This window comes from Pochonia chlamydosporia, chromosome 3 (assembly GCF_001653235.2).
Source record: "Pochonia chlamydosporia 170 chromosome 3, whole genome shotgun sequence".
Taxonomy (NCBI): Eukaryota; Fungi; Ascomycota; class Sordariomycetes; order Hypocreales; family Clavicipitaceae; genus Pochonia; species Pochonia chlamydosporia.
In genome coordinates, this window is record NC_035792.1 from 2,382,175 (window position 1) to 2,394,544 (window position 12,370).

Genomic DNA, 12,370 nt, shown 5'->3' on the forward strand with positions numbered 1-12,370 from the left:
ACCTACCACTGGTGGCGGGCAAGATCTACCAATGCCGAGCATACTCTACCATGCAACACACAGTACTCAATAAGGTGTAACTGTGTGTGGCGAAAGGCTTTTGGCTTGTCGTTGAAACATCGTCCTATATTCATGTTCTATCTCAGGAAGGTAGACATAACGACGCAAAAGGACAAAAGAAACCAGACACCAGTTAGGACCAGGAGCCTAACTTGAATCGTGTTGCCTGTAGCCCACGCGTGGAATGTGTCGAGAGTCTCTATAGCGGTTTGCCTAGGTTCTCGATATGCAGTATGGCACAACAGGGAAGAGAGAAGCCTCGAAACACTTCGATAGAACTGGTGTGACAACCAGTCTCAGCATCCCAAAGGAGCAAGAAGTCTCGGAAGGGGCGTCGGCCCCAAGCCAAGCTTGGTCCAGGTCCAGGCCCAAGCCCCAGTCGACCAATGGAGCGACATGGAGACACGGAGGGAGGGAATTTGAAGATCTCAACTGTGAGTCTGTGACTGACCCACACACCTCACAGCTGAGCATTGATCGCCCTGGTCAAAATTCCTTGTTGAAATAGACTTGATTGCATTAAGATTGTAAAGTCTAAGACAGTGTCGAAAAAGCCGGCTCATCCAAAGAAACATTGATTTAGCTAATTTGGACGTCAAGAGGTCACATGTCAGGGAGTGTGCGTTGTCGTAGCAGAGAAGCCTGTGTCTTGGGTCGAGGACTTGCCGCTTTGTCCCGCGCATGTCAATGGCATTGAGTAAGCACGGAGTTTCCGCGCAGTTTGTTATCGGTCTTCAGAGATGCAGAATGTCAAACGATATGGAACAAGACAAAATCGACATCAGTGGTTGAAATACCTATCTGCGACTAGGTGGCTGAGTAGAGATTGTCAGTCTGGCTACAGAATATGCCTAGCATCAAAAGGTCAGGGACATGTCAAGTACCAGATTCGTGTACCACACCAGACCGCATACCATTTGATGGCGAGGCTGACAAAACTATGTCACTTCAAATGTTGGCCATTCAACTTCCAGTTCCTCATCGTCAGCCTTTCACTACTAGGGAACCGCACCAACCAGCTCAGCTTTTGGTCTGCAACCTGCACTGCCTCATCGCAAGCCGTCGTCTTCTTGGTCACACTGGCCAGACTATTGTTCTTTGTCTTTTTTTTTTTTTTTCCTTCTTCTTCTTCTTCGTCAGGCATCTACCTCCATCGGACAGACTTTCCCAATCCACGAACCGCTGATCTGAAGTGACAGGCCACGCACTTCTCCTTATTACCGACATGATCCGATTCGCATACCAGATTTGCTGATCGCCCTCATATCAGGACATGACGTGGAAACAGCAAAGCCCCTGAAGTGGCGGCACTGCGTTGCGCAAGCTGCGTAACCACCCCTAGCACGGCATTGATTAAGCTTGTTTACGAATCCAAGACATCTGGCCGCGTGTGCAACAGACTTCATGGGACTGCCAAGCTTGACTTGAGCCATTGAGGCCAGGTACTATGAAAAGCCGCCGCCAGAAGACCACGGAGATAACCACGCCGCCGCCCCTTTTGAGATCTTATTCGGAGGCGCAGTGCTGTTGATTCAACGATTCCCAACAGAGATCTGCCAAGACGGCACTTTGGCATTACCTACGTTCTCGGCGCTCATGTACCCTTGTCCACTGCCAAACAAATGACACCCTGGCGTAAAAGTACTTGGCTAGGTAATGGCTTGGCAAAGTCATGTTTTATCCAGTGCGAATTCCAATCCACCCTGGCTACCTTGATATTACACACCCGCCGTGTCGTTGACCATGGTGCAGTGCACACAGAAAACAGCCCTACGACAGTAGTACTTACTGCCTGATCAACAAGGAGAAGTCGATCTCTTTGCTTGGCATTACGAGGATGACATTTGCGTCGTGCTTGCGATGCCAGTGGCCATTCCATGTAGGTAGCAATCAGAAACAGCCGATCCTACACTGGTCGTCGTTGAGAAGACCCAAAACCCGGCAAAAATAAGCAACATCCTACAGACTACTTTGATTGTAACCTTAATCTCGAGCAGGGAAGATTCTATCTCGCCTCTTTTCGGTTCGGTGACGAATCGTGGGGCATGTTCCAACGCTTGCCTGAGCAAGGGGCCCGTGCTGATGTCTCACTGTGAGAAGAAGAAAAAAGTGTAACCATGATTGCCTGGCATGGTGGTATGGCTGTGACACTTTCTTCAGATTCGATGGCCTCGCGCGGGCGGCACCAGCTTCGCACAGTACAAGATGGTGCAGAACATGGCGTGGCCGAAAACTCGCAGAGATGGCCTATTATTATTCCTCCTCAACCTAAAGTGGTACAGGCGAGTGCCCTCCATACTTTGGCCGCAGGTCCATTAGGGATCTAAAAGAAAAGTATGTTTTTCTTGTTTTCCAGTGAGCTACGCTATTGAATTCTCACAATGAGGCTCGTCGCTAATACACTTGATTTCATATCTTGGTTTCAACGCTGGCTCGTGATGCAATTCCCAAGGGTCAATATCATACAAATCAGTCCTGCTCTCAGTCGGATTTGTTGCATCCTGTTCAAGCGGTCCGACTGGACGGTGCCTTGAGAATGATTCTTGACAATGTATTCACATTTTGATTCCTTCTATCCTTGAGTCTTCAATATGCAGGTGGCTCACACGGAGGGTGCCGGATTCGATGTTGCTTGTCGGACTCGAAACCCGAAGGAGAGGGGGCAGTACGGAGTGGCGGCACGCAAATTCCTTATGGAGGATAGACCAAATCATTCTTTTCGTCTGCCCGGCTTGGAGACCTGGTGTTTTGGCTTCAAATAGCCAACGAGACATGCGCGCAAGCGGAAGTAGTCAACTGATGAGGACAGCACATGCGACGTGCATCGTTTCCTGACCCGACTTGGGCATGGCGTCCGAGGTACAAAGTACTAGTGACAGCTGAAGAAGAACTCACTGGACGTTATCTAAGCCAGACATGACCAAGGTATTGTATATGCATTGTCACAGAGGCACATGTAACCAAGAGATCGGTACGGAGTAGTAGTACCAAGCAGGTCGCCGTCCGATGTATCAGATCTTGGTAACTGTCAATAGACCTCCCGAGGGTTCGGTCAGATTCTCTGAGAGGCATCTTGCACTTGCGAACCGACGAAAAGTCGCATTTCATACCAAGAAAGGCTTGACCGCCAAGGTCGGTTCAGGTCCAAGGCGCCTTCACGAATACAAGAACATGTGCCCTTGGCATACGAAGTATACGGAATACAGCTGGTCTGGTTGTTTAAAAGTTCCGCTCGGCAGATGAGCATGTCAGTCGAGTCCCGTGGGTGTCAATGGTGTGTTCTCCGTGACCACATATACACCCTCCGGGCGCTCCCGAAGCCTCTCTCTCATCCCGCCACCCGGGTCAGAATTTTATCGGCCGACAGTCTTTGGTCAGTCATTTGTTTAACTACGTATTACGTCTCGTGACCGATGCGTTGTTGACTGCCGGGGGACCATGATGCTTGCCAAACGGGATCGGGAACCATGTTTCTGAGAGTATGGTGCGGCACACACAGACATGCCCCATGTTTGCGTCGGTCTCCTTCCTCACACTATCAGACTTGTCATTGTTGCATTGACTCGGAGCTATGTATCAGCTTAAAATCCCCCATTTTGAATCAGAGGGAAATGTCTTTTGCTGGATCAAGTACTTCGCGTACACCGTAATCATGCAGTACTGGTTGCAAGCTAAGTTCGGCCCAGGAACATTGAACCCATTCGATGTGTCAAATCAAGTCAAGTCATGTCAACTCGGTGTCAATTTTAGCTTTAGTGCACAACCAAGGGCCTATGCACATGCACATGCACACTCACACCCGTGTCAAGGGATCGAGACGATTGGCATGATCCGAAACGCTTCTCCTTTACAGTGCAAGTTTTGGGATCTCGTGCTCAAACCAAGACAGCGTGGTACATTTTTCCCATCATCTGGTACCAGACGTTCTGGTTCCATGCCTAACAACGCGGGCTATTTTTGTCTCCTCTGTCGGCATAACTGTAATCTAAAACAAACCATACTTCAGCTCAAACTGGGGGGCCAGGAAGTTTCTTCCAATCCTGATTGGGAAATCTGGGGTTGCAGTCAAAAGTGATGAACCACAACCATGTTACTCGGCGCGGGTCTCTGATGTTGGGCTGCGGATGACGGCGGACAAAAGTACAATCATACATACATACATACGAAGAAGTTTATCCTTGACACTGACTGGGAACGTCTCCCTGTCAGAACGGGGAAATTCTCCGTGCAAAAAGTACGGAGTACCAAAAGGAGATTTATTTGTCCGCTGACGTTGGCTAGCTACTCTCACTGTCCACGACCACTCCTGGCTGAGGGCGGCGGGTTGTCGATGATCGGCATATTGCATCAAGTGCCTATGGCACAAGTCATCATTTGCAGTCTTGTCGCAGATTGCCCGTCGGCAGCCGTTGCAAAATAGGCACAAAAGATGAAGAGAGTACCAGCGAGATGGAGCTTCAGCCGCGTTTTGGTGGTGAGTCGCGACATGAGGCTAGCAAAAGTGCACACAATTCGGGATGCTGACATTGTTTGTCCAGGTCTTGTCAAAAGTAAGAACGGCCAGGCCGCGCCAGCGTTGCAGCGTTGCATTGGTTGTAATGGTTTGTTTGTCGCCGTTGACTGACTGACTGACTAGCATTGCAAGACACGAACAAGGAAATCAATCCCTCCGAAGACGACCACGGCACACCTCCAGTCTGCAGCCTGCCAACGCTCATGTCACTCCTTGTCGTCATGAGATGCCGATGACAGACGCTGAAGCGGGCTAGGGCGCAAAAGCCAACGGCACGATATGGTTCTAGTATCGCCCACCCTGACATGACTGAACCCTGGGCCATGTACGGAATACGGAGTATGTATGTGTATGTGCATACATATGTAACACCAACCTTATGGTTCTGATCGTCCCAAAATCAGCGAGGTAGACGCAGGATCGGGAAATGACTGCCATGGTGCTCCGAATACTACGCCAACCAGGGAACATTTGGGAGCATTTGGGAACATTTGGCCCTACCAGGTTGTTGGCATCCGAGTTGAGCAAGCCAAGTCGCAGCCCTCCGGCCCTGCAGTCGGCGAAACTCTGATCAGATGGGGAGGCGTGCAAATTACATTGCGATTTCGTATAAAGGGGGAATATCTAATCGCCCGAAAGGAACGACATGAATCGCGTCTGGTCTATTCTGTACACGCACGGAGTTATTATTGCATTGAAGGGAGCACTGGTCCGTGTCGGTTTGCCCCGTGAACAGTCAGTCGGTCCAGTCTTGTCCCGCGCCAAGAAGCCAAGGAAACTCCCGAGGAACCGCAAACAAAAGAGCAGACTGGTCGAGGCTCCTTTTTTTTTTTTTTTTTTTTTTTTTATCGCTTCAACTGGCCGAATCCAATCAATGAGGTACGGTGTCGCGGACGTTATGCATCCGCCTGCCGCGCGATTTGCAGCGGGGAGAGAAGAATGGGAGCCGGACTCTTGATTCCATACAGAGCCAGACAGCACTTGCATGAGCCATGGATGGTGTGAATGTGAATGTGAATGTGAGTGCTCAGGAACTGCGAGAGGGGTCTGGTCTGTTCTGCTGGAGGGATGGATGGAGAGAGGGAGGGTTGGAACTTGGCACCATTTGCTGGCTCACATGAAGCAGACAGTAGACCAGAGCACACCAGAGCAGACCAGAGCAGACAGTTTATATGTCATAATTTGGTAAGTAACAGCTCATGGTTCACATGCTTTTGAGAACCCTCCAGGGTATGGTATGAGAATGGTGTGAGTCTTCAAGCGCGCACATGGAGCATTCGGGTATCATCGCCTTTGACAATGGAGTCAAATGTGATTTTACATCGGCCGTGCACGATGTGAGAGGGCTAAATACGTCTGGTGTACTCGACATGTGTGGACGTAACGTGTGAGGGAACGAGCTGATGATGACTGAGATGGTTGTGATGTTTGCCAGGATGACTGATGAAGCAAGTCGAGACTGACTTTTCAGCTGTGTATCGTGGCTGAGTAGGAATGAACCTGCAAATAAGAAAAGTCTTGTCAACCAAACATGTTGTCTACTTGGCAAGATGGCAAAATGATGAATATGCGGAATCGAGCAGATTTGATGGAGTTGGTTGTGGCCATGGCGCGGGAGTGGCTTGACGAGTGGAATTGACCAGAATTGACCAAGTGGATATACTTGAAAGTGATTTTCACGCCAGTGCCCGAAATCAGTCAAGTCGGACCAGACCATGACAAGGACAGACAAGGACAGGACAGACTTGAGAATTTAGGCTCGTCCCGACTAGCTAGTCTGTTGTCAATCTTGTCAACAGAGATGGAGATTTAGAGTTTGCAGCCAATGAGGAACCATGTCCGACGATGGACTGCCGAGATTGAAACGATGATTGAGATGGAGATGGAGTCGTTCATCGTTCATCGTCCAAGTTGCACACAACATTTGAACGCTAAACATTTTCCGCGCTCGGGACAAGCAACGGATATCACCAATACGAGAAGAGGCATTCTCTATTCATGTTTTGCAACGTGTTTTAACCTTGATGGGGCATGTTTCTGAATTCTGAATACAGCACCACCAATGCTTTACCGTCTAGCAGTTGGTATTTGTTCAACATTGTCAAGTCTATTTCTCTACATATCTGGGACTTACTCAAGTATTGACCAGACATGGACATTAACGCAGCTCTGCATTCACCGCGCGTGTCCCGCTTAATTATTCGCTGCATGTGTTCCTGAGTTATATATTGTCAACTGGTCAATCGAGTCCAGTCCTCATGCCCTTGTCCATAACTCTCCTCCAATGCAGGTCCGAGCTAGTTACGGTGAGCATTGCCATGCCATGCCATGCCATGCCTTGCCTTGCCTTGACTTGAATCTGTCAAGGTCCTGGACTCTCCACGTCCATGTCGGCAATTGTCTCGTTGTTCGAACAACTGTTGCACAGATAATGCACCCACAGCCATCAACCTTGTACCACAGAGTTCAAGCATTGTCAAACAAACAGACGAGCTTCTAAGCAACATATCAAGTCTCTCTCTCTCTCTCTCTCTCTCTCTCTCTCTCTCTCGCTCTCTCTCTTTTTTTGTCTCCTCATCTTCAAACTTGTTAGACGTAATGACGCTCTCTCCCATTCTATCCTGTCGCAGTTTTTACATTCGCAACAATCGGCAGCAGCCACAGTCCCTGTCAGCATTTCTCACTGCCGCAATTTCAAGATCCTCACGTCAGTATCATCAATGGCACCTTTTCAATTCGCACAAATACGAGACCAAATTTTTTTTTCTCTCTCTTCGAACCCCCCAACTCACCTCACTAACCATTGAAAGCAGCATCCTCACCATCTCTCCCTCCATCGCCAAATCAAATCACCACCTCCCTCCTTGTCCATCGGCACCACACCCGCCGGCGGTGTCTGTGCTGCAAAGAACTAAATGGACAAGGACCAGCAATTCTACGTGCATATCGTGGTCCATCGCGGAAGCATCCACGACACGTCCAACGAGCGTCGGATTGGGCTCTGGTTTGTTCCCTGCGAACAAGGATCACACTACTACGTCCACGTCAAAGGTGCATTCCACAGCTATCAGTTCGAGATGAGGCAAGACTGGGATCCGACATGCACCGGAAGCGCGCTTCCGCCCGTCTACATTGGCAAGACGGACGACATCTCGGCCGACGAGCTGGTCAGGCTCCTCAAGGACGTGCCCATTGAGAACAACAATCTCGAATTCAACGGCCAGCAGTGGATTTGGGGCGCCCTCAAGCTGCTCGCCTCGGGTAACCACTTGACTCGGAAGCAGAGAGACGACGGCTTCAACCGCATGCTGGAGACTGTTCTCGAAGGCTCGTCCGATGAGCTCCTGGAGCCTCGGCGCGGGCATGTCTGCAGAAGCGGCAGCGATACTACCGACGTCTAACCCTCTAAGAAAACAAGCCCGTGGGGTGTGAAACCCTATTCAACTGCAAGATGAATCACTACATAATACGGAGTACTTGAGACACTGGATACAAGCCACGGAAAATTGTCTGGTGGTTCTGGGCCTCTCTGACAGCCGCACTGGGAAAGTTACCAATTGGAAAGTTTCATCTTAGGCGACTAGGGTTACAAAATTCACTGTCAAAACAGAAAACTGTGAGGCGGACTACTTTAAAGGGTCTGGTACAATGGGACATGGTGGTGGGCGGCATACGCATGTGTACTATTTTCGGTGTTGTTTTTTCGTTTCGAGGAGCCAACACAGCCAAGATGGGGCGATCTTTAAGGCGGAACGGGGCGTTGAGGCAAAATGCTTTTTGTTTTGGGTTGTTTGTCATTTTTTCTTGGTGATTTAGACCCTGGACTTGGCATTGCAGATGTTGTTAGATCTTGCCATCTTCTTTCCTTGCTTTTTCATCGCTGTATCTTCTTCTCATTATACATTTTTCTTTACCTCTTCTATCGTCTGGGCCATTTTCCCCAAGTCATATTTTTTTTTTGTTTTCTCTCTCTTTTCCCATTGACATGCTGTGTAAGGTGGAGATTGACCTGGTCCTTTGTTGCAGTTTTATGCTGGAACCCTTGTCCATGGAAAAATAACGACAGACGTGCATGACGGTCTGGACTCTTTCCCTCAATCCGCTCTCATAATACTGCGTCTTCACACCAATCGACATGGAAGAACCCTTGAAGCCTGGGCATCCAGGTCGGCGGTGGCATATGCATTCATGGTTGCGAAATGACAAGATCGACAAAGTGTCCGGTGATGGATGCAAGGCATGGAACAGGCATTCGGAAATCGGCAGGCAAAGAATGATCGAGGGGGAGCCATTGCCTCTCATCTGGTGGTACAGTAAGTATTCTGCCGAGCACAGTAAACCGAGTATACTGGCTCCCTTTTTTTTTTTTTGGTCTCTTTTCTCCCCCGATCCCTGGAGTCTGGATATGCAAACACGGAGCACTCAGCGACTTAAACGTAGAGCACGACAAGCATAGCCCATCCATCTACATGAATGTGCTTCAACAAGCCGGCTCCGCGGGACGATAAAATCCGTTCATTCGAGATTGATAGCCGGGGGGGGGGGGGCCTCTTTTATACTTTCGTACATGTACATTCCCTGTCCTAGTTCAAAAAGGCACCAGCAGCGCGGGTCATTCTTGAATTTGTGCCACGGAACTTGATCCGGCAAAAGAGCATCGTGTCGCGTTGTGGTGCTTGTCCTTGTCATTCGTTGGTCCCTGGAGTCAATTGTCCGGTAATATGGCGCTGTATGGCAGGCATGGCGCTGCTTGTGTCTGTGGTACCAGACAATAAAAAATCAATTTTGCCAGAATTCATACGAACACACTTGCCAGAAGCGGGCAATGCATGAGATCAGTCACATCCGATGCTGCTGTGAGGCGCGCCGTTACACAAACACAAACCCAACTGGTGTCACGCTCAGCTTGAAGGGGGGGAGAGGAGGGGAAGGGGGGGAGGGATGAAGGAGGGTGATCATTGAATGAGAGAAATTGAAGAGCAGCAGCCTAGAAGAAGAAAAAAGTGATTGCGAGAGGAAGAGGGAAAGCGGCGAGAGGGTGAGGGCGGGATCCAACATTTGATAAGAAGGTGGATGGAAACCCCTCACGGACGCTGTCGAGTACAATAGTCAAGGATGGACCTCTTTTCTCCGGAGCCGAACATTGAAGACCAAATATATATATATATATATATATATATAAATGAAGAAACGGCCTCTGGGTTGAGTACAGTACGGGTCTGGTGCTCTGTAATTGATAAAAAGTCTGGTTGTGAGTTCTGAGGCGCCTGGTTCTTGTTCTTGTTCTGGCTCTGGTTCTGTTGGTCCGTCCTTTTTCTGCCTCCTTCCCATTTATTGTTAAGAGTACTGCACTGCACTTGCTGTACTCTGTTCTACACTCGCCTTGTCCCATTTCTTGTTCCCTTTTTATCTTCACTCTTCTTCCCACCAGACATTCAGACAGACGATAGACTTCCTTCGAGGCACCCTCCCTCATCGATGGATCCCTTGCCGCAGCCACTGCGAATCGAACCATTTTCCAACTCCAGACTTGCCTGACCTGACCAGAGCCGACCTGGGCTGGGCTGGGCTGGATTGGACTGGACTGGACTGGACTGGACCCCCGTTGTTAATAAAGGCACAAGCACAAGCACAAGCGCCACAACGACAACGGCCAACGATATAATACCCCTCGACGCCAATTTCACATATACATACACCAACTCTCCCCGGTTTGGTTCGGTTTCGGCTCGGTTCCTCCTCCCATATGGCGACGCAAGACAACCACGTCGTTGGGATTGGTGCGGAGCCAAAACTCCTGGGGAGTTTCGACCTCGTGTGGAAATACTTGGGGCAGTTAGATGAAAGTAATAAAGAAGCGCCGTCACGACCAACCGTCCCCCATCTTGGCATGGAGTCAGAAGGTATATATATACGCCAACGTTTACCCCTATTGGTTATTCATTTACTTTGGCTCTCTTTCGTTTTCCCCTCATGTCTCGCACATTGCAAACAGACAACAACACTGACCACATCCATACAGGCTCCATCCTTCTTTACAGCACCTCGGACCGAAATGTCACCCTCCGCCCCGACAAAACCGTCATCAAGTCCGGCAAGACCATTTCTCTCGAGGAAGCTGAAGCCCTGCAAGTTGCCGCCCAAGCAGGACTTCTTGTGCCCCGGATCTTGACCACCGACAGCCAACCTGGCGGCATCAACGTTCTCCAAATGAGCCATGTTGATGGCCAGCCGCTCTCCGAAGTCTGGTCGACCATGACACCTCGTCAGAAGCGCTGTATCGCCCTCCAACTCCGCGAGATACTCACCAATATGCGATCGTTACAAGCCCCTACCAGATTAGTGGGTGCTTGTAGCGGTGGCCAGTTCCGCGACACGAGGCTCTGCCACTCGCACTACTTCCCGTCCCTGGTAAACGAGGACGAGTTCAACCGGTATCTGATATTGAGTTTGTCGCATGTTACGCCGAGACCGGTGCGGGACGCATTCGCCAGACAGCAGAGGAATAATCACCGCATCGTCTTTACACACGGGGACTTGAGTCCCAGAAATATCATTGTATCTAACGATAGGATTGTGGGGATTGTGGACTGGGAAGAAGCAGGTTGGTTCCCCGAGTACTGGGAGTACGTCAAGTTCTTCTTGAGGACTGGCGCCGAGGACGGGGACTGGCCATCATATGCATATGATATATTCCCCGACGCATATCACGATCAACTGGTCCTATATTTTTCTATTCTACAGTGGCAGTCGCCGTAGGTACATGGGCACGGGACATTGAATAATGGGAAATGGGAAAAGGGGAAAGGTCAAAGACTGTTAGCAACACTTGCAAATTGGTTAGGTTAGGTTGGATTGGGTTGTCTTGTGCAGAAGAGAGGCTCATTTGGAAAGGTTTTAATGACGACATGGAGCGGGCGTTTTTTCTTTTCTTTTTTGGCTCTGTCCTGGTTGGCGGGATACATTCATTTGAGGAGCATTTGAGGCATACCCTGGGCGGCACACATGTTTTGATTTTTCTGTTGTCTTCTTTTTCAAATCTTGGTTGTTGTCAAGCAGATTGGCCGTTAACAAACGTATTACTCCTTTCGGTCGCGACGTGATGCTCGTTTACGGTTTGTTGTCATGGCAAACTGCAGCATGTGGCTATGTGGAGGGCTACCCAGACTTATGGTCAATACGTACATTTACGGAGTTTCATTGAGTATCCCGTCAAGACAGCCGTTGTCTTGACAGAGTACGGAGTACACAAATCATGAATGGAAAACGCCATGTGGTGTTGACACTACGCATGGCCCCTTGCCGCCAACAAACAGCTTGAGGCCTCATAGCGACCATTCAGGCCCATTGAACACGCAAGTACCCTCAGCACAACAAGTCCCGGCCATCTACAACGACCTTGCCCATCGGGTCAATGCGCAAAGCACGCAGCACAGGCTTTAGCGGGCGTAAGACGCACCGCACCCTCCGTCCCAATTGGCATTTTGTCCGTGCCTATCCTTGTTCTTCAGCAAATTGCAATGCCGGGGAAGGCTGGTGCCTGGCATTGCCAAATGCCCTCAATCCAGTGGTCAGCCGTCCATTGATCGAGAGTAATACCGGCAGGGCGGCTGTAACACTCCAGAACCAGACCCAGACTTGCGCCCACGCCACGCCCTTGAGGCATCACCAAGACGCATGTATACGGTTGTATGTGCGTTGACATGTAGGGTTCCAAGACAGGGATGGAAAGGCGGTCGAGGTCGAGGGTGGTGATACAGGGCTTTCCCGACTGATTCATTCGTACATGATTGCTTC

At 49.8% G+C, this 12,370-nt stretch overlaps 4 protein-coding genes across 4 annotated transcripts; all 4 read left to right on the forward strand.

Annotated features, from left to right (window-relative positions):
- Positions 1 to 286: 286 nt before the first annotated feature.
- Positions 287 to 568, forward strand: VFPPC_15817 (hypothetical protein; the record flags this gene model as incomplete). The annotated part of the gene is made up of 1 exon (XM_018293570.1): positions 287 to 568. The coding sequence occupies one exon, from the start codon at positions 287 to 289 to the stop codon at positions 566 to 568; it is 282 nt and encodes a 93-aa protein (XP_018145193.1).
- Positions 569 to 7,488: 6,920 nt separating this feature from the next.
- Positions 7,489 to 7,974, forward strand: VFPPC_13664 (hypothetical protein; the record flags this gene model as incomplete). Its single annotated transcript, XM_018291438.1, has 1 exon — positions 7,489 to 7,974. The coding sequence occupies one exon, from the start codon at positions 7,489 to 7,491 to the stop codon at positions 7,972 to 7,974; it is 486 nt and encodes a 161-aa protein (XP_018145194.1).
- A 734-nt stretch (positions 7,975 to 8,708) lies between these two features.
- VFPPC_17712 (hypothetical protein) lies at positions 8,709 to 9,406 on the forward strand (the record flags this gene model as incomplete). The annotated part of the gene is made up of 3 exons (XM_022429401.1): positions 8,709 to 8,902; positions 9,000 to 9,069; positions 9,161 to 9,406. The coding sequence occupies 3 exons, from the start codon at positions 8,709 to 8,711 to the stop codon at positions 9,404 to 9,406; spliced, it is 510 nt and encodes a 169-aa protein (XP_022285561.1).
- A 913-nt stretch (positions 9,407 to 10,319) lies between these two features.
- Positions 10,320 to 11,332, forward strand: VFPPC_04583 (tyrosine-protein kinase, active site protein; the record flags this gene model as incomplete). Its single annotated transcript, XM_018283919.1, has 2 exons — positions 10,320 to 10,476; positions 10,596 to 11,332. The coding sequence occupies 2 exons, from the start codon at positions 10,320 to 10,322 to the stop codon at positions 11,330 to 11,332; spliced, it is 894 nt and encodes a 297-aa protein (XP_018145195.1).
- Between the last annotated feature and the right edge of the window lie 1,038 nt (positions 11,333 to 12,370).